This window comes from Chaetodon auriga, chromosome 16 (assembly GCF_051107435.1).
Source record: "Chaetodon auriga isolate fChaAug3 chromosome 16, fChaAug3.hap1, whole genome shotgun sequence".
NCBI classification, from domain to species: domain Eukaryota; kingdom Metazoa; phylum Chordata; class Actinopteri; order Chaetodontiformes; family Chaetodontidae; genus Chaetodon; species Chaetodon auriga.
The window spans coordinates 4,551,671-4,577,538 of NC_135089.1; the positions used below are offsets into that span (position 1 = coordinate 4,551,671).

The window sequence follows — 25,868 nt, forward strand, 5'->3', positions numbered from 1 at the left end:
TTAGTCATGGAAACCAGCTATATACACAGATAAAGTTTATTACCATTTTCTAATAGTAAGTCTAATATAATATTTAGATTTATATTAAAAAACTTAAAAACAAATCTGTTCCCAAATTCACTGACACGCAGTCATTGTTGTAAATGCAGCAGTAATAATACAGGCAAATACTTATTTATTTCTATTTTCATTTTCATTGTACTTGCACTATATCATACTGTATATTGTACTTTTTACCCCTCTGAATTAATTTGAAGCCTATAGTGCTTTACAGATTAAGACTTTTTATGCAAAATAACAATAATATGTTCTCATAAATTAGCCCTGCAACTAACAATTTTTAATGAATCAATCTAAAACCTGAACATATCAGTTCACGCATAAACCAATGAATGTTCAGGCAATCGTTTTATTGTTCCAGCTATATGTATAAATAGTATATATATCGTTCAATAAATCGACCTGACAGTATATAAAGTAGTTAAAATGAGCTCCATTTCAACCAGTTGCACAATATTAAAATGCTGCTTTACGGGTTAATGCGTCAGTAGTAATTCAACAATATGAGAGTATGATATTGACAAATGACTTTCATATTACTGGTATCTAATATTACTTTTGTTATATATCTGTTCTGTTGACTCTTAGAATTACGTTACATGACGTCTTAAGTAGTGACTGATAACTAGTTTCTTCCACCTCTGAAGCGAAGAAATGAAATAGTTTGAACTTGGGGCTCTCCGGTTCCTCTGAAGTGTATTTAAATCTTCCAGAGCTTCAATTTGTTTTTGCCTTATCTCTCACGCTGACAACAATCTCTCCCCAGTGAACCACCTGGACAACATCGCTGATAGAACAGAGCCGTGATGTGTGGAGTGCTTTTGTGGACGCAGGCCGAGGACTCCTGGCGGTGCTTTTGATGCACTTAAACGGACCGCGCCACAGCCCAGAGGTAAACACACACATTAAACATTTTGACATCACGACGTTACTGCAAACTGCAGGCTTTCACAGGGCGAGCGAGCGAGCAGCGTTTTTAAAAGCATCGTTCTAATGAAATACCAAGCATTTCGTTCAGCTAGCTTTATTATGGCACTTTTTACATGTCACGGTACAAAGTCAACATTCAGGGTTCCTTGGTTCATACAGAACATGAAGAGATCAAGAGAACGTTGCATGTTTGTTAAAAAAAGAACAGGAGGGGTCTGGAAGCTGCTTAATTTTCAACACACACTCAAGAAAATGCCGGCGTAGGAGTGATAGTTTATCCTAAATGTTCTCATTAAAGGATAGTTTCACATCTTTTCAAGTCTTGATTTAATACTCACATGCTGATGTGAAGGAGCTCTTGGTCGCTGTGATAGTTTCTCCTCTCCGTACTTCCTAAAGTGATTTTAGTTTGTGACGGAGGACAAAATCCTTCTGTTTTGTCAGCTGAAGCTAATATGCTAACCTGGACCTCTGCAGCCCTGCTGTCGGATCCTAATCACTTTCATTAAAACAGTTTGAAAGGGATGTTTTTCACAGCCATTTGAGAGAAGCTGAACAATTACAATGACCAAGAACTCTTTCACTGCACGTCAGTGTTTCTAAAAAGAAATGTCTCTTTTAACCTGACTATTTTTCCACCTTTAAAGCCAGAATGATATCAAATTTATACTGTAGATTATCTCAATGTTAGGCCTAAATTTGAAAAATTAATTATTTTCTTTGTAAAATGTGAGAAATGTCATTACAGTCTTTTTAAAACTCAAGGCAATGTCTGCAAGTTGCTTGTTTTGTCCAACTAACTCCAGCACTGTCCGTTTACCATCACACCATTGAGAAGCTGTAGCCAGGAAACGATTGGCTCTTTTGCTTAATAAATAAATGATAGTAGCAAAATTAACTTCCTATTGATCGATTTATTCACCAGCTGTTTCAATTCCACCGTAAAATCTTTGGATACTGTATCTCCAGTCTGACGAGACATCAGTGAAACAAAACCCTGATTATCAAAGAAAGCACACATCTCGGACTCGTCTCTCCTTCTGCAGTCAGAAGCACAGATACGTGCGAGGAAACTGTACAAAACTCATTCCTGCACGTCAGAGAAGCAGCTCAGGTTGGTGTATGTAAACACATGGTGACATCCATCCACACAAACTTCGTGCACGGCGTTATTCTACACACAAACGGACGTGGGTTCCCGGGATCGACGGTAAACAGGTTGCATTGAAGTGCTACGAGATCTTTCGTTGGCACGCGAGGAGTAACATTTACAATATGTACATCTGAGATTAAATAATCGGTTGTCATGCGTTTCCTAAAAACAAACAGCTTTGTAGAAAATAAAATTCTCACATTCCATTTGGATATAATTTCGTTTGTGTCAGTGTGGAAATGATGGTTTTAGCAAAAATGGCATTCACTTGTATATAACAATCACTCCTGTTGACTCTAACGATTGGTTCTTAAGCTGTACAGGATGCATGAGCAGTCACAATTAACAGGAAGCATTCTGCGATTGGCATTGAGTTGAATAAAACTTAAAAAACAAAAAACATGCTACTAAAGGTACTCCAACAAGAGTCACAATAAAGCTGACTGACTGAGCGATCCTCTGAGCGGGATCCCAAACCTGAAACCACACCCTCAGCGTGAGGAAAGAAGCTCTTCTTTAACTACAAACCTTCATCTGTCCCTTGTCTTTGAAGTCATTAATAAATTAAAACCAAAACCTGAATAAATACGACTCGAGGAAGTGACAGTAAGACTCCGATTTTTGGGCATTTAAACAGCCGAGAGAGCCGCCGATCTGCTGCAACACCCCAGACGGTGAGGTATTCCTCTGACATCATCCTCTCCCTTTGGTGCCTCGGTTTACGGCTGTCTGATCAGCCTTGCATCAGTCACATGGAGGAAGTCCGGCAGGCTCCCAGGCCGGCCAGCAGGCCTTCTGGGGTGGAAGGGGATCAGCTCACTGGGAGAGGACTGGTGCAGGATTTGGGGTGGGTGGGTTGTAAAGTTCTTCTGGAGGAAGCAGGGGTTTGAGTTTAGGTCCGCACCCAGCTGACAGGCACCCAGAAAGACTCTCGCTCCAGCCTCTCCAGGATACCTCGCAGTTCTGCACAGGCACTGGCCGAGTCCTCCTTGATCAGGACTCGGTCCACCAGGTGTCCATACTGCTGATCAATCTGAATGGCAGACTGACGCATCTCCTGGAGGTCTTCGTCCTGTTGCAGAGAGCAAAATGAAATGATTTACACAGGGAGAGAAACATATACAGAATCACTCTGACTGAGCAGGTTTAAACCTCTGAAGGATGCATCCCGTGAACAAGAGTCCTGCAGGCTGAATCCTCCACAGGTCAGACTGTTTAGCTTCACAGCTTTTGGTTTCTACTTGTAAAATTGTCACCAAACACCTGAACCGCTCGAAGTGTCGACTGTGTAGCAGCCCCATAACTCTGACAGCTCTGCGCTAATGCATGTCTGCAGGCCCTGTGTGTGTGTGTGTGTGTGTGTGTGTGTGTGTGTGTGTGTGTGTGTGTGTGTGTGTGTGTGTGTGGTGAATGAACTAACACCAGAGTGTAAAAATTGAATTTCCCCAAGCTGAATTAATAAAGTGCTAAATTAAACTGAAATGAACTGTTGCTTACAAATTGCTGATAAATTTGCGACTTGCCTCTTGTGTGCTCACGTCGCAGGAATTTGTTTTTCAACAGACGTCTGATAAATAAATCAACAAGCTTGCCGTCTCAAGCTTGTACGTTTTAAATTTGGTGAAGCTGGACGACAAACGGTGACGAGTTTACCGACTGTGACGTTAAACACTTTGACATGAACACACACATTAAATGCTTTTTAACAACATATCCAGAGGTTAGTAACTAAAACGGTAAAGTTTGTGTGTCGCTTCTAATATTTACTTTTTCCGTTTCTCCTGTTCAATATGTACTGGTACATGAAGTATTATCCAGTATTTAGAGCTGTAAAAAACGCATGTACTTCAAGTTTAAAGAAGCCTTAAAAACCACTGAATTGGAACACAACTGTTATCATCTGCATGTTATACTGCATTATTCTTCAACTACTAGTATTCTTATTACGATTTAATATTACTATATATTATTATTGGTATTATAGTATTAGCATAGTATAGTTGTAGAGTAATAGTATTCCTGTTACTTGATTTCTATATGGACAGTTGCTATTTATTGTAGCATAGTATACATGGTTTACATTTACATATTTCATATTTTTTCATGATTTCTTGTTGATTTATATTGATGTTCAGTGTACATATTTTTACATAATTCTTACATTTTTACATGTTTTCTGAGATATTTCATATGTCTTTTTTCTGTTTTATTACTGTTGTTCAATGGGAGAACCTGCATCTGACCCAGTCTGCCCTCCACTGATACCCAATAAAGTATCTGATTAGTACAAAGATAAAACTCTGAACTCACTGTGATGCGGCCATGCTCTCCCCCTCCTGGTGAGGTGGCAGCGCTGCGGCGACGTCTGCTCTCGGGAACTCGAGGTTTGACAAATATTACGTAGGGCTTGAACTCGGCTGTCCGCAGCCTCTTCAGGGCCTGGAGCGGTGGAGGGTTTACATACAACAGAGCAAACAGAGGTCAAAACTCAGACATGATAGGAGAGAGTCAGCAGTGATGCATCAGAGGCTCCACGCAGTGAGCAGATCTGATGCGACTGCCGCCCTCATGCAAACTGCTGCTGCCTGCGGGATCTCTAACTCGTGACATGTTAACAGAGTGTATTGTGATAAATCTGGATGCACATTAAAGCAGATCTGCTCAGTGGTCGTTACATGACCCCTACCTCAGGCTGCACGTCCACCACACACATCTTATTCTTGGCCTGTACAGAGCGGATAGCCTCTATACTTGTGCCGTACTGGTTCTCCTTGTACTCCCCGTGCTCTATGAACCTGGAAGAAAACAAAACTTTACCTTCAGCAGAAAGCAAATCATAAAAGTTTCCACAAAAGCAGCGCAGCATCAGTGGAAACGTACTTGTTGTTTAAAGCGTCTGCATCAAACTGCTGTTTGGTGACAAAGTGGTACTCCACGCCCTCCTTCTCATGAGGCTTCTTGGGCCTGGTCGTGTCTGTGGCAACACAAAAGAGGAATTTACCTGCATGTGAAGGGGAATGAAGGTTCACTGATGAGCACAGAGTGTATAAATGTGACTCACGTGGTACAGCCACTGCAAAGCGATGAGGGTTTTCAGCAATCACCCGCTGTTTGAGTTCATTGATTCGTGCCCCAAGAGAACCTTTGTAAGAAGAAAATGAAGATGCTTAACCTCACATGCATCATCCTGTTGAAAAAGCTGCAAGAAATGGGTCATCGGCATATTGCAACACATAGTTTGCTCCACTAGGTGTCACTGTCACCACAGGAGAAGATTTGAACCTTTCAGTGGCTCAGTCTCACCAATCAGGACCACCAGACGGGGTCTCTCATGAGGCTTCTGCTGGTAGCGGGTCACCTCCTCGTAAGTCAGGAAGTCGGGTTCTCCAGGGTCGGAGCCCTCTCCGGAGGATCCTTGCCTGTCTTTGCGGCTCAGACGGAAACTCCTCCGTAAACCAGCTACAGCAAGGTCAGAGATGGGAGGAAAGAGGGAGCAGAAAAAAACAGGTCTTGGGTCAGATTGTCGTAGAAGTTATTTACACAACATTACTTTACATGAGTACGTCACTTCCATGATGCAGACACAACCTCTGTGCATTTAAAGACAGTTACTAGAAAAGTGCAGAGAGCAATAAATTCAAGACCAACTCATACATAATCATGCATTAAAAACCTTTGTAAAGTGCACATGAATAGCTCACTCTTATCTGAAGTGTAAGTACTTGTGAGACATTAGCTGAAGTTAGATCCGATCATGCTTCAACTGAAAACTGGATTACATGCAGCTGACAGTCAACACATCAGGTGGAACCCTGAAAGCCTGAGACTGAAGCAGACTCTGTTTTAAGCAAAACATTCTTTGGATTCAATCTTAGCGGTGATGAAGACTCTTTCAGCAGTTCAAAACAGATCTCAGTGACCCAAAACACACATCATTTTCCAACATTAAGGTCCAAACAAGGCATGCTGCTCTGAACGAGGCTACAGTGCTGAGGCAGGACAGACAGGACAGCCTGGCCCTGAGAAACACCTCGTCAGTACCAGAGAGTGACTGCAAATCAGGGTCTCCCATGGCCAGGACTGTCTGTATACCCCGTCAGTGGTGTGTACCTGAGGGAATGAGCCGGGCACTGTACCTGAATAAAATTCCCAGGAAAACACCTGGCCACAGGAGGGCGCCACTGCTTTACACTTAGGAGAGACTATAACTGGCGTTAGAGCATCACACAACCCAGCCTCACACCTCCACACAGGGTGAACGAGCAGCAAACGTGCCTGGTGGTTGAGTGTGCAATGCGTCCAACGCAGCAGGGCCCTCATGGGGGTTGCGGGGAGGGTGTTCTGGGGAAGGGGGAAGCAGTGCACTGGCCACAGCGCGGCAGCAGGGGCAGTTAGTTAGATGCAGGGTGGGCGGGAGGAAGGGAGGGAGGTTTAGGAGGATCCAAACACTGCAAGGTGGAGGGGACTGACGGAGGGATGGAGAGCTCAAAGCAGAATGCACGACAGGAAGCACAGATAGTGTTTTAACAAGGTGCTGATAAGCTGTGTTTAGATCACTCCGTTATTATCATTCCAGCAGCTCACAGGATGTGGGAGTAAATGGGGGTCAGGTTGGGCTGAAGAGGGGTGAGGGAGGGAAGGGTCACTGGAAGGCTAGAGAGGGGTTGAGGATAAAGGGGAATCACGTATTCCCTGCGCCCCCATTTGAATTCGGTCAAGCTCACTAGTGCAACAACTACCAACAGTCGCCCTTACTGTGGTAATACATGGTGTTATTTTATTTTACAGGTTTGTAATTTTTAATAATTTACAGGAAAGTTTCCTGGAGAGAAGCGTCCTCTCTAGAGAAATGACCATATAGGTACGCATTACGACTCATATTCACGTTTATTGTTAGGCAGCGACCTCTAGTGGCTGTAGTAGATATGACGGGAGCAAAAGAAGAAGTGAGGTGACGTAAAGAGCAAGAAAGTCCACATTTGGAGGAGGTGGGGTGGATGGACTTACGTAACAGTGATGACCTTATTAACCTTTTTTTGCCTAAACCTAACCAAGCAGTTTTGGTGCGTTAACCTAAGCAAACTGTGACTGTTTCACACCGTTAACCATGTGAGGATGAAGTAAATTATAGGGTCATAATCAGCAGCTCTGTTTCATAAGTAAAACAAGTCCAGGTTTGTTTCTGTTCTGACATCTGACACTTTGAACTACTTATTAACTCTAATTATGCAACAGAGTCTCTGAAGAGGCAGGTCTGTTAGCAGCACCCGCAGAAGCACGAGACGATACTTCCAACACGTTTTTTCTACTTTACTTTCGCGTTTTATACAAATCTGCACACATCTTCCCTTTGCCCAAATAAATCGGGAACCCTCGTCCATCGTCCACCTGTCTTTAACCCCATCATCCCCATCCTCTTATCCCTCAACCCCCGGCCCCAGACAGGTCAAACCTACAAGCATCAATTTGACCCCCAGCCAAAAAGCACCCGGGGAACCAGCGAACAGCCAGGCTGCAGCAGGCAAAGAGCAGACAGGGAGAAGGAGAAAGGTGTGCACGCTCTCACCTATGTACTGTCCATTGAAATAGCCCTCACAGTCACAGTCCTCTGTAGGGAGGCAAGCAGGGAAAAGAGGGGGTAAGCACAGGGTAAGAGACCTGGAAGAGTTAAGGAGTAGGGGAGGTGGAGGAGTTAAAGAGGGGGACGGGCCACGGGCGCTGGAGAGGGCAGGCGACAGGCAGGCAGACAGCAGGAGGCGAGAGTGGAGGGGCAGCCAAGAGGAAATGAAGGCCGCTAACGAAGGCTTGATGGAGAGAGGTGACATTACGAGACGAAAGATGAGAGGAGAGAGGAGAAAGCTGGCTCTCCCTCGCCTGGAGAGGAGCCAGCTGTGAGCAGAGTCTCGTGACCCCCGCACATGTGTAAACAAGCCTGAACTCCCCAAAGGAGCACAGCTGAGGTACAAAGTGCGTCACACACAGAAACCTACAAATCCACAGCAGAAGAAACACGTCGATTCCTGCTCAGTCTGTCTAAATTCTGCCCTCTCTTCAAATCTGATGTGTGACAATGTGCGCTGATTTTAGAAAATGCACAAATGAGGGGTGGGGGGAAAAAAAAGCTCTGAGAGCACAGAAACAAGAGAAAACATGAAAACAGCAGCTGAAACTGCAGCAAAACATAAGAGAGACTGAGGATGACGCAAAAGAAAAGACGAGCTATTGTTATCTTTAACAACCTCTGCCTGGTCGAGCTAAAGTCTCCGGGGATGCTGTTCTGCCTGCACATCACCTGGTACACAACACACACACACACACACACACACACACACACACACACACACACACACACACACACACACACACACGAGGCAAAGAATCTCTATTCTGGTCTAGTGCACTAACAGCAGGAGGGGAGGAATTAAGCTGGAAGCAGGAGAAATCCCAAATGCACACCCCACTAAAACACACACACACACACACACACGCATTCACACACACATGCATACACACATACACATACACACTGAGGCTTTGAGGCCTCCATGAACATTTTCAGTCATGTGGTCTTTGTGTGTGTGTGTGTTGGAGATGAATCCCACCTTTATCACATCCTTGGTCATCTGATAATCGAATGCAACAAGGAAAGACAGAGTGCAAAGACATCAGCGTTAGAGACATAAAGGACAAATCACTCTGCTGAAGACGGCAGATAAAAGACGGAGATCTGCAAATTTATGAAAGAAGGATTTGTAGAATTTGATTTTTTTTAATTTTTTTTTTTTTTGGTTTGTCGTCAGTGATGTCACAGATGAGACGAGAGGGGGGGGGCGGGGGGTCCACATTTAAAAAGCCCCTGCTGGGATTTAGGGGAATTAATCAGAGAGCTGGAGGAGCGTGGAGGAGACAGAAGAGTCCCCGCAGGCCCGCTGCTGCGTGGCGTAGCAGGGCTAGCTGCCATATTGCTAAGCTCTTGTTGTCTCCCCGTGGCTCGGGCCTAATCGGATCGCGTGAAGCTTACGCGCCACGAAGAGCAGCGGCTCACTTTACCCACTCACCTGTCTGTTTACACGCCTCCTCCATAGTATCGAGTGAGAAAGTGAGAATGTAATGTGTATTGCTGAGGCTTTGTTTCTCAGTGGGCGCAGCTCGTAAAGCTGTCTGGATCTTCTTAAGCTGAAGTGCTCGCTGGCCAGATGGACCAAACATGAAAGAGATTAATTCATATCTGTGATCCCTCCCTCCATCCCTGTGCCCCCCCGTCTCCCTCTCATCCCCTTTAAAACATGTCTACGTAGCAGCATGGAGAGGACGGACAACGAATGCTAATGCCTCTGAGAATGCCAATTACCAGCCAGAAAGGTCAATAAATGTCAGTGAAAACACTGCTGCATTTATCCAGCGGAGATATTATTGTCCCATAAAGAGAGCGAGTGAGGACATCAGCGGAGAGAGGAGAGCTGAGAGCGAGACAGGCTGCAGGTAGTGAACGCTCATTATGAAACAGATGCAGTGGAATCTGGAGAGCAGAAACTTACACACAGGCTTTTTGGGGGATTTTGGATTCGGGAGCGTGCCCATTTTCATCCTGTAGGCCAGTCGCCTGGAGGACGGGGCCCAAAGAAAGACGGAGGCAGGAATCATCAGGTCAGAAAAACACAGCAAGCAAAAGGTGAGCAGGAAGTGTCCGAGAGGTGAGAGAGGAACAAACAACACATCAACAGTTCACAAGACAACGAGCCGCCGAGCTGCAACATGTCAAAGGCCTCTGCTACACATGAGGAGGACAGCCAGACCCCAGGAGACACTACTGAGACATGATGCCTCCATTTTCAGTCATTTTGCATCTCTTTGTGGATGTTCTTCATCCGTTTTTGGTTGCTATACATCTCTCCATTATACTTTTGTGCATCTTTGGTCTCTTTTTGGGTCATTTGGGAATCTTCATGGTCATTTTGTGCCTCTTTGTGGTAGTTTTGTGTATCTCTGTGTCAGCTTTATGTCTCTTTGTAGTTGTTTTCCTTCACTTTTTTGTCTCTTTGAGGTCATTTTGCGTCTCTGTTGTTTTCTCTGTCCTTATTTTGCACGTCTTTGTGGTTGTTTTCCTTCTCTTTTTGGTCATTTTATGTCTTTTTGTGCTAGCTTTGCATCTCTTTGTGGTTGGTTTGTGTCTTTTTGTTGTTATTTTCTCTGTCCTTAGTTTGCACGTCTTTGTGGTTGTTTTAATTTCTAACAAGAAATATCCAAAGTTCCTTCAGACAGAGGCTCCGTTCATCACAGTATGTGAGCTCATGCTATTTTGTTGCATTCAAAGACATTTTTCTCCTTCATCATTGTTTCAACCGAAAGCTCGGCATCAGCAGAAATGTGTTATTTCATCTTAAGCATTTATTTAACCTATAAAACACCATACTGAAGCTCTTCAGAGCCTGGACGCCCTCTGACCTGTGTCTTTCTCTGCGTTTAAGCTGTGGTCATTAATCCAACAGACGCTGCAGTGTTTGGCAGAGATCTCCCGGCCCGCTGAGATCATCTTACTGACAGATTATGACACTAACACTATCAGCATGCGCCTATTCAAGGCTGTGTTTCAATTTATTTTTTCCACGCTGCTTTGATGCTCCATCTAATCATAGTTGACCCCTCAAAGTGGAACACATGAATGCGGATTTGACAGATTACAAATGGCTGGATAAAATAAATGTCAGCACTGAGCGGGTGAGCCGCACACGCCTGCCGCTGATGAGTTTCCACACAGGTTGTTCATTTAAAGTCTACGGACGCGTCATGTGACCCTCGCCTCCTGCTGCGTGCTCCTCACCTCTCCTGGAACTGCTTGGACGGGACGAGTCCGGCCCGCAGGTTGCTGTCTCCCACACGCTTGGCCTGCCACCACGTGGGGTCGTCTTGGGTCACGACCTGGAGGATGTCGCCCCGCTTAAAGGGAAGTCCCGCCTCTTGGCAGGGCGTCGCCTTGTCCTCCAATGGGATGTAGTCAAACAAGGCTCTCATGTACACCTGCAATCCAAAACAGAAAGCACCATTTTCGACGTATTAAATGCCACAGATGAAAAAGCAGACGAGCGTTTCCTCTCAGTTTCAGCTCGCTCGCTCAGTCACTCGTGCTTCGTCTCACCTTGCTCTCCTTCAGGCGGTCCTCTTCTTTAATGGCAGGGATTATCTTTAGAGTGATGGAGCCCTGGGACTGGGACTAGATCACAAATAGACAGAGGAAGCAGGGGAGACAAGATTGTGTCTGCAGCCTCGGATTAAAGACAAATATACTTAAAGGCACCCTGAAGTGGATTTAAGGTGGATTCCACTTTTAAGGGAACAGCTGAAAATATTACCTCGTAACACAAAGTACAGATCTGATGTAAGACGTTAGCGTGAAGTGTTAATGGTGATAAAAACACTGCGTACAAATACATTGATTGCATGAACAGGATATGAAAGGGCTTCTATCCTGCTAACCTGTAATTACATTCATTACACAAGTATTTTGGATATAAAACTGCTTAAAAGTGCAAATTCTAGGCTAAATTGTAAAAACATTTAATTATAAATCATAATCGGTAAATAAATTCCTGTACCCAGTCTTCAGTCGTCTTTTTGAGCACTTCTGTACTGCTTATCAGTACCGGCATTTCTTTACACACTGAAATCAAAGCAGAAATTAAAGCTGACAGTCTCACCAGCAGCTGACTGATCTCATCAGGCCTCTTGTGGATCACAGAGACTCCGTTCACCTCCCTGAGTTCATCTCCGACGTGGACCAGACCTGCGAGGAGGAGAGACCTTATGAGGACGCAGACCGAGCGCATCAACGGCAGCACAAAGAGTCTTCATTCAGCTTCCTGAGTGTTTGGGGTTTATCAGTCACATCTTAGCATCGGTATCATTGTCAGATACGGGCCGCCGCTCCTCAGCTCTGATCTGTTTAGCTGCAGCCACAACAATGAAATCAAAGGCTGAGAGAAGTCAGATCAATACTCCCTCAGGACAGGGCGGCACATCGCAGACACACTGTGCGCGTCCATACGTGTTTACTGTATGCTTTCAGCAGACATATAAAGAGACCTGAGGCTCATCCTGAAATGTCTCCACAGCTTCAGACTCCTCGCCAACGGCAGCGCTTTCCATCACTTTACACAGCGAGAAAAGGGAAGAAGACATAAATGATTAATGGGTATGAGCGCTGATCGGTTTACTCTCCCAGCATGCATGTTTCTAATGCCAGGTAACACCTGCATGTGGCGGATATTTCCATGGTAACACCCATGAAAGGATCGGGGTCTATATGCTGTGTGATTGGTTCTCTGGGGACTCGTGGTGAGGGTCGGGTTTCAGCATCAAGCACACCATCCCATCATTTATCTCCTCCTGCTGCATCTCGCTCTCACTGTGGCTTTGATCTGACTGCGATCAGAGAATCAGGTTTTGACTTGTTAGCGCGTGCGTACTGTACACACATACTTTTTGGTGTGAAAACCGTTTCACAGCTGTGAAGCTCAGGAGCCTCCTGCGGCGTCCTGAGGGCTGTGCTACATTACTGCAACGTCCTGGCTGTCGTCCATGTGGGGGAACTTTTTTCTGCTTGTCATCCATGAGTCTGTCCCATTTCTTTAACTAAACACCAAAAATGTCCCAAAACCTCATATTTTAACATTCTGCCATTGACCCCAAACACTAATCAATATCTACTCATGACACCTGGTCACAGGCTGCATGTGCACGAGCTGTGAGCAGCACAAACTGATCGATTCAATTGATAAACTGTAAACTGACTCGTATATTCTCCAGTAGAATTATGTGGAGAGCATGTGATACTCCAGCTGAGCAAATATTATACTTCAATTATACTTTTTGCAGAAAGTACACAGTTTGTCGCCTTCAAGTATACTTAAGTGTACTCAAGTAGTCCTTCAGTACCACTTGAGCAATATTTGAGTATACTTGAAGTGTAAATAGCTGCTAAATTACTGAAGTACACCAGTGAAAATCAGGATTCATGAGCATTCAAAACACACCTGCAGTACAATTACTGAAGTTTTTGCAGGTATTGTATTATATCACCAGTGTGTTGGAAATATTCTTAAATATACTTAAAATAATTAAGCATGCTAATACTGTATTACAAGAAGAACACTTTTCATAAGAACACTTTATTACTATTAAAAGTATACTTTTAAAAGTACACTTAAGTGTAATTTATTAAACACTTATGATAAAGTACACTTTATAAGTACTTTGAAATACCACTCAAAGTATTGCAGTATTAGTATATTTGTTTTTAATACGTTGAAGTAGAACTTAATGGCATCTATTTAGAAGAACACTTTTGAAAAGTTTAAGGCAAACATACTTTAAATTAAGCACAAAAAGTAAAAGTGTACTTAAATTATACTGCTAATACACTTAATTATACTGCTTTTTGATCTTGGACTCTCATGACAACATACACGCACGCTGTGTATTTTGGTTGTCTTCGACTTTAAGTGAAGACATATGATGTTTCTTTCTCCACCATTACGTTGTTGCACCACACTTCCTGTGCAAGAGAGAGATGATGGAGGCTCACGAAGGGTCAGTTCAGCCTCAGGATTTTCTAAAAACATGTCTGCAGTTCAATCAAACAGCTTTAGACCGGTTCACTCTGTGGTGTCTGTGTTCCAGCCCTCAGGCTGAGGTACAGAGAGCCCAGAGTGTCAAAAAGAGGAATAATAATTTACCACTTCGGTCAGCTGCACCTCCTCTCATGATCCGAGCCACGATCACCGCCCCGGTGGCGTCGTCCCGCCTGATGGTGGCTCCCTGGAGCACAGACGGAAGAATATGATCATTAACAAATGAGAGCAAAGGTCTCGCTCCCTGTTCTCCTCCCTGTTCTCCTCTCCGCTCTCCTCCATCGCAACTCACCAGAGGCTCCTTGTTCTTCACCAGCCTGACAATCTTCACCGACTCTTCCTCCAGCTCGTCCTCGAAGTCGTCCGGCAGCGGCGGCAGCACGGGGTCAAAGTTCTTCTGAGCCACGGTGTCGTGCACAGAGAGAACGGCCTGATGGGACAGAAAACAGACGTGCTGCTGATCACACTGCTGACGCTGAGCTGCCTGACGTCTGCCAGCATCTGTAACAGCCTCGCAGATGAAGTTACCGTCTGATGTCAGGGCAAATAAAACGTGTGACAGGAAATGTACGCCTGTGCTCCATCTCCTCCTGAGTGTCTACCTTGAGATGCGGTGACGTCAGCAGGTGCAGCAGCTCCTTCTCCTCGGTGCTCATCGGTCCGCTCTGCAGCTCCTCCGCCACCTACGACCGCAGCACACACATGAACCGTGAGCCCTGACCTGGTGTGAACCCGGGCGTGTCGGTAATGCACGCTGCGGTTCACCATAGAATAAATGCAGACAGATACACAGACGGGCACATGGGGGAAGCTAAGTAGCAAGCAGCTGAGGTCAGCAGTTCCCCCCACTGATGACTGGTGTGAGTGAGAGAGCAGCAGGATATGGAGTTTCATTAGATGAGCATCGGAATGATTCAGCACTTTGAGAACATTAAAATTCACTTTTGATACCTGCGTTGCTTCTCTGCAGGAGCTAACTCATTGTGACTGACTGCTGTGCCCAAGTGGAAAAGTAATTTAGGGTGTGTGCGTGGGAGGATTATGTGTGTGTGTGATGAACTTACATCCTCTGCCAGAGAAGAGGCACTGTGGAGGACGGGTGTTGGACTCTGTCTCTCGTACTGTCTCAACTTCTCATGAATCTGTAACACAAACACGTGGAGTTTCTTACATAATATTACATTACACACACATTTATCACTGCTTGGAAAAAGCTGAAGGTTAAAGGTGCCCTCAGGAGTTTTCTCGTGAATCCTTTAGGTCTAACAAATGAATGCATTTCACTCCCTCAGAACCAATTCATCCTTTGAATCCTGCATTGTTTACGCCTGTTATAACTTAATCTCTTCTTCCCTGCCTTTGTTGGTGCATTGCTACGTTTCTTGCTGATCTATAGATCAATGGATAGCGTGCACATACAGTATGTGTGCATGAGCACGCTCGTACAAGAGACAAAGTGGGAACACACACATTAAAAAATGCTCCATGGAGCAGCTTTAGAGCAGATCAGAAATGATACTGCTTAAAAACTCTTGTTGTATATGTACAGAAAAAGTGTGCATCTCTGCTAATACGCAATCTTTGCAACTTGTAATGGCCATGAACAAAAAGGAAATAAATAAATGTGCCTCCTTGGTCAAGGTAATCAAATTACTTCCACCCAAAATGGCCTGCACCGTGCATGAATACACTGAGTTCTCCGTCATCTCCTTTAATGTCTAACATGACTTATGTTTATAGTTTCGTGTGCATTTTCTAAAGCTGCATACTCACATTAAAAAGGCACACGGCTGCATATAAAACTATGTGTAAATAATGATGTTACTCATGGAGCAACAACCTCACCTTCATGAGGTATCCCAGGCTCCTCTCACTGAAGACATCTTTGAGGAAGACCATGTCCTCTTTGTGATTGGCATCAGGACGCAGCTGAGAGGTCAGCAGGGCCAACGTTTCGTGCAGCCCTGCAGAGGAGGGGAGTGAGAAGACCCTCGTGTATATTAACATGAACAGATGGAGCACAGCACGTCTCAAGCAGCGTGGACAGTAAGCGTTGAGCGTCTGTGCCAACTCATCTCACCTGCTCCTGCTGTGAGGACCGGCATGGCTTCTTTCATGGGTCGGTGAGGTGAGGGGTGGGGGCGAACCTGGGAGGAGGAGGAGGAGAAAGAGATTAATTATAATCTCCATACAGATGCTGACTGTTGCTTTCTGAGAGATTTCTCTGTCTGGGAGGATAAAAAAAGATTTGCACTCCTCGCAAATAACATAAAAAGAGAAGGGTAATGGTGTTTTTGTGTTTGTGTGAGCGTGCACGGCTGATATAAAGGCATCTGGAGACCCATGTGCGGTAATTATGGCCGTAAATCATCTCCTTGTAGGCTTCATTCCATAAGTCCAGGCTGCATTTCCCATTTTGCAGTGCAATTGCTTCATCTGCGAACGCGTAGGTGTGTACACGTACATCTACTTGTATTATAGAGCTGTACTAGTTAGATAAACAGTCACTGCTGGAACTATTAATCACACGGACTCTCACCACACCCTCCTACAAGCTTTGTGTGTAAGATAAGAGGAAGAGAGTGGGAAAATCTGGCACAAACCGGTCTGAAATAAAACACTGAGCCACACAAGTCTGACTGACAACTCATTAATCTGTAGGAAGTTTTCCATCTCACATGCGACTGTATAGCATACAGCGTGAGTTGTGTCGTAAATTTGCCCACTTTGCTCGACGGCATGAAGCTTCACATAAAACATTCACGCCCTTTTTCTGTTGGAGGAGAATAATTTATATATAAACTGAAATAACTACGTAGCATGTTGTGTTTAAGTGTAAAAAGCATGTCCACTTTTCCCATACATTTCCAGTGCAAGTCCAGTAGGTCAAGTGAACTAGCATGCTAGCAATGCTAACACTGTTTACCATGCCCAGCATCTTAGTTTAGCATGCTAACCTTTGCTAGTTAGTGTTAAACACAACAAAAAGCTGAAGCTGAAGTTATGCAGGTATTTGCTCATAAACTAAATTCACAAGATCATGAAAGTCATTAGGATTCATCCTTTGAGAAACATGAATATCTGTACAAAATTTTATTGCAGTCCATCCAACAGTTGAGCTATTACCATCTCTAGAGCCACGCTGCTAGCATAGCTAAGAATACATATCATTATTGGTAATAACATAAACCACTCGATTGTACTGAAAGGGATTTAAATGTCCTTGTATTACAATTGAAGAAAATCATTCCTCAGTAATGGACTAAAGAACATGCTAAGAGAGTATCTGCAGTATAAACTGTACAGTAAGTTTCTGCATATCTGTATTCATATACTGGCAGATCCCTGAGTGACTCAAAGATACAGTCGGCTGAAGTTCTGCACAGACTGCCGGCCTATCGCAGCCCCTACCGATCAATATCCCTGTCACTCCACTCAATACTCTCCATACTTCCTCCCACTGGAAACTCAAGTCAATAACATAAACCACAGACTCCATCATATCACTTTGGTCCGATGACGAGCAGAAAGCATCACAAAGCCGGAACAGCCCAATAAAGAGTATTAACATTTTTATATGAGTGACATTAAATGCTATCTGTTATTCTGAAATTCTCTATTTTCTATCACACATAAAGGGCTCGTTTAAGATCGTTTTTTAAGGATGTGACACCTCCGCGCTGCTTTATGTAATCGTACATCATCAGCCGTATTTACTCTGGTGAAATATGGCTGTTTAGAAAAGAGGCAGAGGCCCAAGAGCTTCACCTGTCTGCTCTGCATGTGTTAAATAAACATAAGCATTTTAACGGATGTATTCAGCACAGGGCTGTTAGTGTGACAGCGTCCACCACCTCATGGAGGCCTGCCATGATGATGCATCATTTTGTGGAGTACTGCTTCATGCAGAAACTGTAGGGTTTATAGCAGCTGTTATTTGTACACGCTCTTTTGTAGTAATTCAGTGTGTGGTTGGTTCCTCATTTTGTAATGTTTGATTTAAGACATTCCTGCATTAATATTTCAAACTGTTTGTTAGAAAAAGAGACAGTGAAGCTAACAACCAACGAGCCTTTCAGAGGCACAATTATTAAGATGACTTTTTCACTATCTGAAGACATAGAAGAGGAAAAAATGCACCAGTGTAACGCTGAAGAATAGCATGCTAGCCACTGATATTGCAAGCTACAGAGTAATATGCAAACTGGAGAAACAGGTGTGTAAAAGCAGTTTTTTACTTAGTCAACAGGACCAGACCAGACGGCCAAGGCAGATGGCCCGAACAGGAACAATACTGGAAACAACTGACAGAACATCCAGTTCACCGAGGAGCTAACGTGTGCAGGGAGGTGATTTGGTCAGGTGGTACAGAGGAGAAGCAAAGTCTGCATTGGCCTCTAGAGGACAGGTGAGGCACAGCAGGTGTGGGATTAGAAATGCAGGATAGAGAAGATATTATTATCAACAGTCCATCAAGATGAGTGGCAGGAAAGCAGGAGTTCTTTCAAACATGGCAACTACAAAACTTATATTCATATCACTGTGCTTTTAGCGCTGACTAGCAATTATTAGCATGCTAACACACCAAACTAAGTGGGTAAACATGGTAAACATTAGTAAACATCAGCATGTTAGCATGCTGCATTAGCGTTTAGCCCAAAAAACAGCCCTGTGCAGCCTCCAGCATGCTGTGGACTCTCATTATGCACATTTTTATGATCCATTCACAAATCCTATATTGTCCATTCAATGTGCATCCAACACGGAACCATATCATGACATAAAATCTGTGATACAGAATTGCATTCTTAGTCTCTCTACCCTAAAAACATCAGCATCCCTACGTAGTGCAGCAAGTGAAGCGTCCCTGAATGCAACATGAACAAACTGCTAAACCTGCAAATTAAGTTTGACCTCATTTGTGCTGTTGTTCATTGAAATAAAACAGACTTGAACTCGTCAGTAGTTTGACGCCACTTTGCACATATGTAATGCTGGAATGACAAATCGTGTTTTCAGGTTTTACTGCCATCACTAACACAGACAAACCACACACAGTATTGTTGAAATACAGACTGCATCTTTTCTGTAAGCTTGTTTATGAGAAACGCCGAACAGCATGTCAGCCTGAAGTTTAATGTTTCTACACTGCAAGCTTGCGATTTTCTCATCCTCCTAAAGCATTTCTAAAAGTATCCTTGTGCTTTGATGGTACATAATACGGATGATTAGCTGAGACAGACAGAGACGGCAATGAGCTCATGAATAATGAACAGAGGGGTTATTACAGAGCCATAAAGAGGGATGAGGAGAGGATGAAGGAGGAAGGCAGCACTTCTTCCTCTTTTTGTTCTGTCAGGAGAATCAGTGGGATCAACACACACGAGACAATCGCTTTATTCTCCAGCGTGTCAGCAGGGATTTTCTCCATATAACCTCATTAAATTTAACTCAGAGAAGACGGGAAAAACGTTGTCCATACAGAGTCTCTGGGAACGATGTCGAGCTTTAATCTGTACATCAATATTCACTTTTCACTGATGGTTCGTTTCACTGATGCCACCAACAACCTTCAGCAAAGAAACCTGTTAAAAGTTTCCTCCCATTCATCTCGTGACTGATTGAACGGGCAAATAAAGACTTAAAGTGTAGATTTTTAATAAAGACATGGTGTGAGTGGATTGATTCACTCCAACTGAAATTATAAAGTGACACTGCAGGTACATTTACAAACTGTTTAATGTGCTGCAGCTCAAAGCTAATAAGCACTTTTCCCGGCGAGTGTTTGGTCACTTAGCTCAATAAGCTAAGGTGTTCATGAGACTTGGAAAAGACTTGGAAAGGATGGATGGATATGTGAGCTGTAGCTGACTTTAATTCATTTGAGTTTTACATTTTGATTCCAGTTGTCTGGACATCTGCAGGTACATAGCAAAGAGAAACTGCTAATAGCTAATTCGGTATATTTCTAATGGTGCCAATTTACCAAAATCTTAAAAGATGTAGACCAAAAGAAGTTGTAGCCTGTTGCTTAACTGACTGAATCCAGTAATATACTTTAATGTACACAGCATCACATTACACACACACACACACACACACACACACACACACACACACACACACAATGATTCTATATCTCTAATCTATAATTCAAAAACTGAAGAATGCATTGACTGGATAATCAAGCATCTGAATTTGGTGGTTTATGGGGACATTTTACACAAAACAGTGACAGCTTTTCCTTTTTCAGGAGACAATTGAGACCAAGCAGCTTTCTCGTAATTTTAGGAATAAATTTGTCTATTCAGAATTAAAGTGGAACTAAAGGGTTAAGACATACGAATGCCTGACTATGAGGACGAGGTGTCTGACTGGAGGACCATCAAATCTGACTCTGGGTTTGACTTCACACACACAGTATTTTCCAAAAATGATAAATTTTTTAGCTGGGGCCCTGTGGACTGCTTCAAAGGCTTCCAACATGTAACATGCTTCCCTTTGATGAAGACTCTCTTCATCACTGTCATCACTCTTTACATCATCAGCTCCTTTGTTTTTTCCACCACCGACGCTGTGAAAATCAGCCTGAACAAAACAAAAGCCACCGAAGAAAGAAAAATAAGTTCATTAATGTTAGATTAGATAAAATCTGCAGCCAAATTGTGTTCTCCTGAATAATTAACTGGATGTGGATGCGCTTAGAAATTGCAGCTTTTAAACAATCAAACGCGTGTGTTGCGTTACATCTCCCTCTGCAGCAGCTGAACAACTGGAAGAATGACATCATCCGCTGAGCTGCTCTTACACTGACGTGGTGAGGTCATCAGAGAGAGGCATTGTGGGAGTGACGCTAATTGGCACTCATTGGGGGGTTAGGATCAAACGATGAGGGGGACGGACTGAGGTAGTGTTGTTTGTTTGTGTATGCCTGTATGAGCTGTTTCGTAGTTTTAGGTCTGGCAGAGCAGGGTTGTCTAAAATTAGATGGTACAACACAGCTGGAATGAGGTTTTACTTCATTTTGGACTCTCTGGTCATCTGTTTCCATAAAGATCAGCACTTTCAAGATGATTTGCAATTGGTCAGCAATGCAAATTTACGTTTTTGTGTTGTCTGTCTGTCCGTCCGTCTGTCCCATTCTTATGATCGTGATATCTCAGGAACTCCTTGAGGGAATTTGTTCAATTCTGCACATACGTGCAGGGATGAACTGATTAGATATTGGTGGTCAAAGGCCAAGGTTTGGCAATTCTCATTTAAAATGTGTCTGTATTTGTATGCAGATAACTGTTTGTAGAGATTACCTGAAATGTTGACTCTTCTAGTTTGAAAGTCAAATTTCTAATCAGACTATAAACAATGACAGCGCACAGACGAGGAAATGTTGACCCAGATATCTATTATACATCACCTGGATGTCCACTGGGTACACCAAAAAGTCCCCAGACATTGGCTATTGCCCCAAGAGGCTAAATGTCTTCTACATAGATGAACATTTAATGTGATACAATGATGTGTTTTTTAATTGTCCACACTGAATCCCACAGTGTTATGGGAGAACGATGCTAAATTTGTACTTGTCTCTTATAGTACATATCAGTACTGAGGTCATGGTTGCCAAGTGTGTATTTAGATTTTAAATGTGGGTAAGTTGTGTGTACTCCAGAAAAGTATTAACATGACTCTACTGATAGATAATGACTATTAAGTCAAGTACTCAAGTCTCATTAGCAATGTTTTTGTTAACAGTGAAAGAAAAGCCTGAATCCCGTTAAGAATCAACTCTGGCATCTGCTTTAAAGAAATGTTCACTGAGGTGTACGGTCAAAATTTGTAATATTTATACGCTCTTTCTCTTACACGACTTGTGGCTTTCAGAAAACCAGTAGGAATCAGTCAGTGTAGCCTCCAGAAAGCACCACGTCCCTGCTATCTGTCTCACATCACTGCAAAAACACTACTACAAACATCAGATCGCCCGACGTCACTGATCCAGAAATAGCCTCAGACATCACACTTTTTGCATCTCGTCCCAGTAAAAATGACATTTTCAGTTCAAATCTAGTTAAGAGCTTAGCTGCAGATCACACAAACATGATGGAGCCCCAGTGAGGTCACAGAAAAAGCTCATTAGTCAGCTGACCAGATAACAGCCTTCGTCATACGACGTTCATGTAGACACATTTAGCTAAAACGCAGACGGATCAGCCGTTACGACCGCTGTCACCGCATTAATAACATGATCCTGTGTTAAATAAGGGATATGTAAACCAAAATAACACTGAATGGAGTTCTCTGTGTTGTTCCTCCACACCTGATACACTCATTCAGAAATAGGTAAGTATAGTTTGGACTCAAATATGCACTCAACTCACACGAATACACGACCAACATACTCACACATCCTGTCTCTCTGCTCCTACTCTCCCTTTTCTTTCCCCTCATGTCTCTATTCAGGCTTTTTATCCCTGATTCATCTTTTTCTTTGTCACACAAGCTCGTGCAGAAGCGCTTTATTCTCCTGCTTTCAGTCACGAGCCCTGGAGGTGGTGTGACATCAGCAGGTTCAGCGTGGCATCGGCTGGCCCTCGCGGCGGTCAACGCGGTGCCAAGAGTTTCATCGGGTCTCCCAGAGTCCCTCATCCTCTAAGACCTCAGCCATTAAGAGCTTGTGAAGACACTGCAGAGCAGCCACTGCTGTGCTGAAGCTGAGCAAGGTTATAATACCCACCAGTGTGTGGGTATGAGGTTGGTTGAGGACTCGCAACACGGCGGGCTTTTCATCACTGATTAATCTGTAGATTATTTCTTTATGAATTGATCCATTTTATATTCAACACAACGTCAGAATGTAACAAAAAATGTCCTGTAATAAATACATGACTGAAGTAGACATCTGCAATTAATGGATTAACAGTTTATACAATCGTTTTAAGGTAAAACGATTGTATAAAGGGTGAAATTGCTAAAAAAAAAAAAAAGGGCTGAGACATCCAGCTTCTGCCACTCCAAGTGGCAGTAGAATGAACACAAACTTGACCAAACAACCTAAAAAACATCCACTTTTGTGTCCTTAATAGTGTGACATAACATCTGGTTCTGCTACTGCTTTTATTTTTTTGGGACATACAGTCGGCACAGACATAAAAAAGGTCTCACCACAAAGACTAGCGAGCAAATTTACTGAGATGTTTGTGTTTAGGAACCAAGAGAGAAGTATTGATGACCTTTTGGGGAAGAGGTTGGGATGTATAAACCAAAAAGAGGGTCAAGTTCACTAATGTACCCTCCTCAAGGTTATAGGTAGTCCTCTCCTTACCTCGACAGAGCTGTTTTATTTGACCAACCTTAACCAGACCTTAGCCACAGTGGTGGCAAGCCAAAAAACAATCAGTTTGTGAAGACACTGCCAATCAACCAACTTTGTGATTCAGGTCTGAGAACCTTTTGAGGAAAGAAAGGGGCTTGCACAACGTATACCAAACACAGACAGCCATTAAGTGTGTTTATCTCTTAAGATACACCTTCGTTCTATCGTCTGGAAACTGAAATGGAAGTCAGGATCATCCTCAGCACTGATTCCTTCCACGCTGTGCTTCCATCGTGCTGTAGAGCTGCTTCCCATTGATTCAATGCATCCTCAAAATTAAACAACCAAATACGTCTCAACAACAACGCAGCATTTTCTGATCTGATCTTTGCCATTTGCTTCAACAGTTTGCTTGTTTGTGGTTCTAGAAGACGTTTCACCTCTCATCCAAAAGGTTTCTTCAGTTGTTCAGAAGCTCAAAGTACCATGACCTGGATGAATGAAAATCTTCAGATGTCTAACATGAATTTAAGGTTAGAGAACAACTGTGAGAGAACGTCCATCAAACAGCAGCTTCCTACGTTACTCCAATGTTTTGCTCAATAATACCTTTGCCTCACTTCCTCTTTTCTCCTGGCCTCTATAGGTCACATATAAACATATGTTCTTTGGAGCCACTTGCTATAACGACTGATGCTGCTGTTCGTCCCGGGAGGACAGTCCCCCTTGTTTATGTTCTGCTAGAATATGTCTCATCTCTCCATGTATGTCTACACACAAAATTTGCCATCTGGAGTGCTTATCGTGATGCCTGTGAGGGTATAGGGAGCACGAGGAACACCCTCTCAAACATAACGGCTCTTAATGAAAATGTATTGTCCACAGCGCTGTGAAAATGCCTTGGCATGGAGACGCCACAACAACAAATGCTCGGTCAAGCTGTTCTAAACAGAAAGCCTTTCGGAGGGTTGACTGTTTCAGTCTGCCAGATGACGGGAGTCGACCCTGCTCCTGTCCCTCCTTCAGGACCATTCACCCTCATTCTGAGCTACATCCTTCTGCAATATGGTGGAGGGTGTTATTTCTGTATCAGTCACCAAATGATGGAAGTGAGGAATTTGAGCAATGCCAGGAGCAGAAGGCTGGATGAGTGTTTAGCACTGCAGCCTTTTGCACTACGGCATTTTTCACGTGTTCTTCGCGTACTGACACAACACAGGCAAATAAACACACACGCCGGCAGACAGCATACATCCATGCAGACGTCCTGACAGTGACAGCATCTCGGTCAGGACGTGATTGAGCGCCTTGGCTCGACTCCTCGCCTGCCTCGAGAATGAACGCTCACACACAGCTAATCCACTGCCCTGACAGTAATGGGAGGCAACACTAAGCATGTTTGGCCAGCATCCAACATGCCTTTCACACACACTCGCACACATACACACACACACACACACACACACACACACACACACACACACACCCAGACTCACACCCTCACACCGCCGCAACCACAAAACCAGCCGTCATATAATCTCATCTCATATGGGCGAGCAGAGGGTGTGGTCAGACAGAAACTTATATCATCTCCAACATGGAGGGAAACTATGATGTTGACAGCTGACACACTCCTGCACACTGTCACTCAAACGCTACACCCCCTCCTCAGTCCCCATACACCCACCCCCTCACTGCTACACAGCAAAGCCCAGGCAGATGTTTATTTCTCCCCATTTCCCCTCCTCTTCCTCTCTGTTCTTACTTCCTCGTGTCTGTCTGTAGAGCATAATACCGGCCCTCCATCCCTCCCTCCCTCCCTCTTTCTCTCTCCTCCATCTCTCTGCATCACTCTGCAGTGCTACGCTGCTCTGCTCTCTCCACATACAGCACGCCGTCAGCTGGCAGGCGGAGGAAGAAAAGGAAAACAGACACTGGATGCTCTGTTGTGAACACAACACGTCGCACTCTGAAAGCAGAAAGGCTCTAAAAACAGACAAACGTGGACAGAAAAGAGCGGATCTCCCTTCTCACCTTCTCCTCTCTCTGTATCTCCTCCTCTCCCTCTCAGTGTTTGTGTCCCTCCTGACTGCAGCCACACTGTTTCTCTCGCTCTGATTCCTCCTCCTCCTCCTCCTTCCTTCTTCTTCCTCCTCCTCCTCCTCCTCTGGCAGCTGCTCTCACAAACCTGCTGCCGCTGAGTGTCCGCCTCTTCCCCTCTCCTCTCTCTCTGCCTCTTTCAGCCCCTCCCCTAACCAGCCTCCTCCCTTTACATCCCCGATGCTCCCTCTGGCCACAGCATCAGTGGATGAAGAGTGCTGTAGGAGCTTTGTATTTTACTGCCTGTGAGATGCCGCAACCCCAGTTTGCACACATAATAATAATAATAATAATAATAATAATAGTCGGTCTACTGCACAATAAGATTTTCCAACAAAGACAAGAGCAAGATCTGACAACGTACCTCCTTGTTGGCTTAGTACAACAAAACAAAAACATAAATGTGATACTATGAATGAAAATATACTCATTATTTACACCTGTAACTGAAACTAATTCAGTCTAATACAACAGCCCTGCAGTAAACTCTACTTTCATGAAGTTGAAACTATTTTAGAGAGGTGTTGATTTAACTGTCAGGTCATTTTGGAGGGTGTAGCTCACATTTATATAAATCAGGTTTACCAAATAACAGAAACACCTTTTCGTATAATGCAATAAATTCCATCATCAGCACAAACAACTATTTTAGTTTTAGCTGGGTGTACCTAATAAACTGGCAACT

General features: G+C 43.8%; 1 protein-coding gene across 3 annotated transcripts; it reads right to left on the reverse strand.

Moving 5' to 3' along the window:
- Positions 1–2,525: 2,525 nt before the first annotated feature.
- On the reverse strand, positions 2,526–25,324 carry mpp3a (MAGUK p55 scaffold protein 3a). 3 transcript variants are annotated; one of them, XM_076752059.1, is made up of 20 exons: positions 25,118–25,324; positions 15,851–15,917; positions 15,616–15,734; positions 14,835–14,912; positions 14,373–14,453; positions 14,063–14,200; positions 13,876–13,957; positions 11,839–11,924; positions 11,280–11,354; positions 10,965–11,161; positions 9,682–9,746; positions 8,746–8,766; positions 7,710–7,751; positions 6,280–6,345; positions 5,447–5,602; positions 5,205–5,285; positions 5,024–5,117; positions 4,830–4,938; positions 4,454–4,582; positions 2,526–3,215 (listed from the first exon to the last, which is right to left on the reverse strand). In XM_076752059.1, exons 2-20 carry the CDS (start codon positions 15,885–15,887, stop codon positions 3,036–3,038), a joined length of 1,836 nt encoding a protein of 611 aa, XP_076608174.1. In that variant the 5' UTR covers positions 15,888–15,917; positions 25,118–25,324; the 3' UTR covers positions 2,526–3,035. The 3 variants fall into 3 exon arrangements, with proteins under 3 accessions (XP_076608174.1, XP_076608175.1, XP_076608176.1); XM_076752060.1 differs by lacking the exon at positions 6,280–6,345; XM_076752061.1 differs by lacking the exons at positions 6,280–6,345; positions 7,710–7,751.
- Positions 25,325–25,868: the final 544 nt, after the last annotated feature.